Source organism: Zeus faber (assembly GCF_960531495.2).
Source record: "Zeus faber genome assembly, chromosome: 9".
In the NCBI taxonomy this organism is placed as follows: domain Eukaryota; kingdom Metazoa; phylum Chordata; class Actinopteri; order Zeiformes; family Zeidae; genus Zeus; species Zeus faber.
This window is the reverse complement of record NC_137197.1, coordinates 8,289,566-8,297,481: the sequence shown is the minus strand read 5'-3', so window position 1 is coordinate 8,297,481 and position 7,916 is coordinate 8,289,566. Positions and strand designations below refer to the sequence as shown.

Genomic DNA, 7,916 nt, shown 5'->3' with positions numbered 1-7,916 from the left:
CTTGAGAATGGTGTCATTGGTTTCATATATATTTATGAAATCAATGACACCAAGATATGATCCGGCCTTATTTGCCCTGGGTTCGCAAGAACATTCTCTTGAGGCAAATTTGTAGAGTGTGAGAAATGACACCAACATACCAAGCTTCAGGTCAAACGGGGAGGCCCGGCCGAGGTTTTCAAGTTGAGCTGCTTATTATAGCCGTGCTGTAGAACTGTATGTACATTAAATAACAACCCCAATTTGATGACGCTCCATTCTGACGTAGGAAACCTGACCAGAACCCGGGGGTCCTTTATTAAAATATTGCATCAATAATCATATGATCAAATCAACAGAGACAGAGCCATACTTGGTGGAGGTACTACAAATATACACATACACAAATAATAAATTTCTATTATCTAGATATATTATTTTGTAAAGAATGACCATTATCATTGGTATTGAATGGGGCTTGACCCGAGAAATGAGCGAGTCTTACTGGGAGTGTAGGGAGGATAGTTGAGATTGTTGTCGGCACAGCCATGAATTGATCCTTTCTTGAAATTGGCCACTTCGTTCATATCCTGTGATACAATACAGGTGGACATTTTTGAGGAAAACAAAAAAGGGAACAAAATGTTGAATAATAATAATAACAGTAACACAAAATGAACACAGCGATAACAACACTGTTTCTTGAATTGAACACGGTTGAAAATAGCCTTTTTTCCTGATACTCAATGTGCTAAATTGAGTTATCTCCGAGTTATTATTTTACGCATTGGTCGCGTTTTGCTATATTTAATCCCACGACATGTATCTGATGAACTTGTGCGGTATTGAATGGACTTACTATCCAGAGAGCATCGTGTTTGACCTCCTGATAAAAATGTTCATATTCATCCACCCACCAGTCGATGCAGCCCTGGCTGGTATAGTCTGGGAATACTGTCTCCCCGGGCCATACCTGCAGGGAGAGGGAGGGTGAGAGTTATTTCATTTTACACTTTTTTTCTTCTTGTTTAAAGTTAATTTTAGGATTATGATTCTTAATATTTTTTTTTGTAATTGTTGTTTTATTATTTTGTTTGTATATTATACTGAATATTGCCATTATTTCTGGTTTCAGGATTATTTTTTATTATTTATTGTTCGCAATTAGGTTCATTGTATGCCACTTTTTTTATATTTCTTGTTTGCTTTAGGATAATTCTTCTTGTTTATCTTTATGTTTTAGGTTTACTGTATGTTGCCATTTCTTATTTTTACTTTATTTTTTTTGGATCACATTTCAGATAGATAGACACACAGACAGGGAAGGAAGACGGAGAGACAGCTAGATCACGTCCATGGTACATATTAAATTCCAAGGTTGCTCCACTCCAGCTATCTTTTACCTTTACTTCTGTTGCCAATGATTTTACAACCATGTTTCCGACAAGGACACACTCACACGCACGCGCGCACACACACACACAGACACACACACACAGACACACACACACACACACACACACACGCACGCACGCACGCACGCGCGCACACCACGCACGCACGCACACACACACACACACAGATTTATTGCCAGATATCTGTGGCGTGTGGTCAGTACTGCAAGGTCAGGCCTTATTGACCGTTACAGATAGTAAATAACTTTTTTAAACCAGTCCTTTCATTCTGTTTATTTTTCTTTTGGTTCTGTGTTTTCTGCCACACATGTGTTTGATCCCACAAGCTCTCCACATTATGAAGTGATACACACACTTGAGCAGAAAGCAGGGCCAGATTATAACAGTTGCCCAGTTGCCGCAACTAACCAGACTTGGGTATACCAATTTTGTTATGGGTGACAATTAGATAGGATCATTGTCACTCAATTATAAAATGATGATGCAATTCGGCAACCATTTTTGTCAGTCTTGGCAACCTACAGCTGATGCATAGTTGCCAACATGGCAGCCCCTTCTAAATGTTATTGTTGGTAGTAACTGTAAGTTTCCAATAGGGACAAATATATTTGTATATATTTTCGGGAGCTAGCCTAACTTCTAGTTGCCCAGTTGCCCTAGGCAACCAGACATGGGCAATTGTCAACCATTTCCTAAAGTCTTGTCAACCGCCTTTCATATATTACGTAAGAAAGAGCATGGTATACTATACTTCAGGTTATGGGTTCCAAACTCATCAACCATTTTAAATCAATAATAAAATGTTTCTAATTCAGCAAACCGTGTTGTCAGTCTTGGCAACCAATACCTGATGCATGGTTTTCAACTCGGCAACTACTTCTAAAAATTGGTGTCGGGAAAGGGTCAAATATATTTGTCGGACATGGTCTTTCTTGGGGGGGATAAAGTAGCAGCGTTTACATTTCTTTTAGCTTCCATATTTCGATTTTCTTCCAGACATGGATTTGAGTCTGCAAGCTCTCCAGATGCTGGAGGTTATAGATAGGTAGATAGACAGACAGACAGAGACAGACAGACAGACAGACAGACAGAGACAGACAGACAGACAGACAGACAGACAGACAGACAGACAGACAGACAGACAGACAGACAGACAGACAGACAGAGATAGATAGATAGATAGATAGATAGAGAGATAGATGGATAGATTCATTCTTCTTGTATCTTTATTTATCTCTACCCTTGGCTGTCCCTGTGATCTGTTGTTTTTCATCCTTCTCTTCCTCAATTTCTCCACAAAATGGTGTCACATGTTCTCTCGCACTTCACTTCCTCTGTTTTATTACAGTTTTTCTCTTTTATTGTGTGGCTCTGATGCCTCTAAATAGCACTGGTTTATCTGTAATTGCACGCTTTTTGCTACAGTTTTTATTAATTCACTCTTGACACACGCGGGCCACCGGGGACAACTATTATCCTTTTCTTTTCTAGCAATTAGTTTTGCTAAAAGCCTAATAAATAACAGGCTGCTGCTATTAGTAGCACTGTCAGCGACGTGGAGGATTAATCACAAATGATGTCATCCACTGCTCCACAGTTGCTACAAGCAGAGGACGCTTATTATGAGGAAAAGCAAAATCAATTGCAACCTTGTGCATACTTGCACCAAAATAAGCAATACACATGCAAACATTATGTGATGCAGAACAATTGGAGAATAAACCCTCATGTCGAATCAATGTATTATCTTTGCACGGTTTTTTTATGCATGTTTTTTTTTTTTCTTCAAGCACAGGGACCAGGCCTATTTTTTTTTCTTTTTTTAATTTGTAGGTAAGCAAACACTTCATTGTCGGTGCTACATTTGTATTTATTTTTGTTCATTGTTCATTTTTAGATTTTCTTTTCTGGTTTATTGTATATTTCTCATTTTTATATCTTTTAGCTATCTTCTAATTTAGACATTAATTGTACATTGCCATTTTTTAGGTTCATTGCATATATTCATTTTTTTTCTATTTTCTATTTTGTATATTTTATTCCATCAAATCGTTGTATTGTTATTACAGTGTTATTATTGGCTATTTATTTATGTGAGCTACTGTAACACTGGGTATTCTGTGTGTACTGAGATATATAAAATGGCATGTTACTAACATGCAGTACCCAAGATCTGCCAGCAGAGTTAAACAGATTTTATGTTTATTTGCGTAAATATAAAAAGCCTACCTCTCCCAGAAGGGGTGTTTTACCATCGGATTCGGTGACCCAGGCATTCTTTTCCGTGCCCCGGTCGTAGGATTCGTAGGCAGTGTTTCCGAGTCTCTTGCTGGTGGCTATCGCTGGGTCCTGGAACAAAATGAAACTTTACTCCAATAGATGTTTCATACACCTGTATGCGGCGGTAAATCTGGGCTGGAAGAGACAGGAAAATGTCCCCTGCTACCTTAAATAAATTAAAATACAAATTTGACATTTTTAAACATTTTTTCTTTGTTAAGGAACAAAAATGAAGAAAATGTATTAAACGTACATCCTTGCTTGATTAAATATAAGATGGATGTTCTCAATAGCAATCCTCATCTAATTGACGAACATATTTGTCAAAATTCATTCAACGTACCACACAGTTAATCATTGTGAGAGAAAAATGCATACGATCATTTATTTTGAATGAGGACAAAGGCCTCTACCTCCAGAGGGGGAGTTTTAAAACATTTGTCTCTGTTTCCCCAGGAACGCCCCAGAGTTTATGCAAAGAGAAATGGTTTCGCTCCCTACAATGTCAATTCTAACATGAACGAATCAGATCACATGTGGCTCCGTTTACCTTCTATGGAGATGAGGAAACTCAACAGGGGAGCCTAGAGGTGCATTGTAAGGGATTGTAATCCGCGTCTGCCAGGTCAAGTTTGCAAGCACCTGTGAATTTCACTGTCTGAGGTTGGCACCCAAGGAAACAGTTGGGGGCCACAGACTTCTGACCCAAGCCACACGCTGTTTTTTTGTGCAAAGCCTGCTGTCTTCAGAAAGGATATCAGATTGATCGGAACGCTGCTTTGGAGCAGTACTGAATCTTTCTCTTTATTCTGCAGAATAAATATCTTGATCAAAAATATCAGTTGTTGTTTTCTTGTAGCATCTAGCTATGTGGCAAATTAACCTCACTGATCTTTGCGGAAGAATTTCTTTCACATCATGAAGGATAATACGTTTGTTTTTCCAAAAGATTCATTAAAATATACACCAATATTCATTGCCGTAATTAAATGTCTTTGTGAATATGCTGTTACAATAACTTCATGATAAATATATGCTTTTCATTATTCAAAAGAATGCATGAGAATACTGATTTTAGGGACCCCTCAACTCACAAATTCCAATTTTAGCCCGAGCCTATAATATAGGCTGTTGTAGTTATATTATAACTAACACATTAGCCTGTAGACTTCTCAATTAAATGAAATTAACGCTGATGTCCGGGTGATGAAATGAATTAGGTTTATCGCATGCAGAAGACCTGGCAAAAGCAATAATCGAACACAATATCCAAGTGGGATACGTATAAAAGATTTCAAGGTTTTATGGCATAACGAATAAAGCAATTGTACGAGTATATCATTGCATTCATCATTTAGAGTTTAGAGTTACGGCTGGGTGAGGAATTATCCTTTATGATGCACACTTAGCGCCTACCAAGAGATAGGAACGCTTTAAGGGACATTGAAAGTTGAAAATGCTAATAAACCACCGTGCGCTTGTTAAACAGAGTCAGGTAGCGGAACATCGTACCAGGATCAGGATGTATCTTTGTCCTTTTTCGTGGAGGTAGTCGGCGAACTGGGGCAGCTCACGGAAAAGCACCTTATCATAGGTGAAGTCCTTCTTTTCCTCCATGTAGTCTATGTCCGTGTACTGGATTTCCTGTAAAAAAAACAAAAAACAGAGAGGAACGTAACGCAAAATCAACAAATAGTTATTACTCTGAGCTTAATCCCAGATGCCTGAAAGGGTTTGCTAAGGTATTTGTAGATGGGAGTAGTTTCCAAGGTCTTTGGAGAATACTATATACATGGTGGAAAATTTGATAAACATCATTGAGATGATATGATGACTAGAAAGTACTTAAACATTGTAATATAATTATTAGCCTAATTATTAGCATTGTATGTTACCCGCATGAGTATGCCTCTGGCCAAGGCATCGAGGGAGCTTAAACATTTTAAAGCTTTCAAATAGGGTACCAGAAAGTCAAACTTCAATGTCTTCATACTATGTAATTAATGTGTACTGTAATCCTAAGGCACTTACAATACACGCATGCATGAATGTTGTGATGACTTACTGAAAGCGCATTAGTTGGTATTTGAATTTCAAAGATTAATTGAGAATGTGATGATGATGGCACAGCTCCCCCCGTATTAAAGTCATTTTTTTGCATCTGCGTATGAGTGTAATACATGCGAGATGACTCTTAATACCTCTTAAATGCACCCAATGGTGGTTCCGCCTCCATGCTTAAATCGGACACTAAATAAATTACAAATTCAAGGCGATTTTTATGTACCCCCCCCCGCCCCGTCATATATGTGTGTCTCGACATGTGATGCTGTAGATTTTGCCGTTTGAATATGCGCCGCGCACAGTACTAAAAAGACGCATTAGCAGCTACCCCGTCTGCTACCACGCCTGCCCAGGGCTGGAGGGACCTTGACGTAAGCGCTAGCAACTTGGCTAATGCGTCCTAGCACCTTGGGAGGACACCGGAATTGTTAACACATTCTGGATTGGCTTTATTTACTGGCTTTTGCCTTTACGCTAGTGCTCTCGTCTGCGGGTTGGCTGCCAAATATTTCTCCACATTGATAGAGCAGATGGTTGGCGGGGCCTGCCAAATCCTTCGCCTAATGGTAATCAGCTCCAGACATATTAGGGAGAATGTGATAATGTCCTCTGTGGTCTATCTGATGGTTATCAAATACTGTATGTCCCTGAGTAAAGCAGGAGTGTAACCAGCTGCATCCTAATGCCTTCTGAGAGGGGAGAAAGACAGGAGTTTATCAGGATGAAATATTGGGATGGCACGGGTAGTTTGTTTTTAGGCGATAGTTAGATAAAATGGTGCTTAAACTGTGGCGCTGATGTGTTTTTGCCGCCGTGTCGGAGGCGTTACGTGGGATAGTTTCGAGTTTTGTTTGGACGAGAGGCTTCACGATGCCTCAATGGGTACATCGAGGATCACTCGCCGTGGCACGAGATCACTTCGCACAATTCATTACGAGATGAACATAAACCGAGGTTACTCTCCGAAAGTCCTTTTCGAGTGCAGACGCTGACCAAGGTTATATGAAAATATGAACCGTGGATTTGTACGGAGGAAGGAGTTTCACCGTGCAGAACAGAGAGAGGGAAAAAAAGAGAGAATCGTCCGAGCCCTGCTCAATTGATATTCACCGCAGCAATATTTAGAGAGGTACGGAAAATCACGATGCATAGATTGCACACTGAGCGAGGCGCGCTCTATGTTATTTAACATAAAGCTAGATTATCCCATTAAGCCAGAGGCCCGTCCATAACGGCCCTGACGGGCTCGTCCAATTGCTGTTTCAGTCCTCATCATATCTCTGGCCGACGTTGTGGTGTTTAAGGCTCCTGCTCTGGAACCCCGTACTGTAGTAGTTGTTCCAGCCGCTTAAATTGAACATGGGTTGCTCGAGGTGACATTGATTCTCTCCACTTTCCCCCACGTATGGCCGTTCCTGTGACAAACAATCTCGTGGGTTGATACTGTATGTACTTATTTATAGCCATCATCCGGACAACTGAAGACAGATAGATCTCCACAATATGTAAATAATGTGACGGGCGGGGGTCTTACGTATGGGTAATCCGCGGCACGATTCCTCTCCACAGTCTTCTTGACCTCAGCCAGGCTTCCATAGTCCCAGCGAGACAACTGGAAACCCAGGGACCAATAGGGTGGGATGACAGGCCGGCCAATCAGCTGGATGAGGCAAACGGGAGAGCAAAACGGGTACAAACTCATCCTACAACTGAGCTACAACTTGGCCGCCGACGCCCCCTGAGACTCGTTCCATGTATTACCCACCGCCTTAAGCGATTGAAATGCGATTCTAGCTCTAACTCACCAGGAGGAACTCCTGCACCACTTGCTCCGGCGTGTCTCCGAAAACGATGTAGAAGTCTAGAACTCCTCCGATGGTGCGGTAGGTAATGGCTGGAGCCGGCTGGAGTGTCACCTCTGGAAAATAGGTTTTAAATAAAACACACAGACAGATACCACACACACACACCCACACACACACACACACACACACGCACGCACACGAACGCACACACACACACAAAGATACCATTACCACGCTTTACCAGTCCACACCAGTCACAAAGGGTGAAAGGTGTTTTATATAAGAATGACTGTAGCCATCACAGCAATAAACTCATATCGGAGAACATTCCCATTTCCTTCAATCATCCCCATTAAAGACTAAAACAAACGGC

At 40.7% G+C, this 7,916-nt stretch overlaps 1 protein-coding gene across 1 annotated transcript in view; it reads right to left on the bottom strand.

Moving 5' to 3' along the window:
- Positions 1-7,916, bottom strand: part of si (sucrase-isomaltase) — a gene marked incomplete at its 5' end in the record, with an annotated part of 96,994 nt that overhangs the window by 78,939 nt on the left and 10,139 nt on the right. The window contains 6 exons of the mRNA XM_080007350.1: positions 485-569; positions 839-952; positions 3,624-3,743; positions 5,187-5,318; positions 7,273-7,398; positions 7,544-7,656. Coding sequence (XP_079863476.1) covers positions 485-569; positions 839-952; positions 3,624-3,743; positions 5,187-5,318; positions 7,273-7,398; positions 7,544-7,656 — 690 coding nt within the window. The remainder of the gene's footprint in view (positions 1-484; positions 570-838; positions 953-3,623; positions 3,744-5,186; positions 5,319-7,272; positions 7,399-7,543; positions 7,657-7,916) is intronic.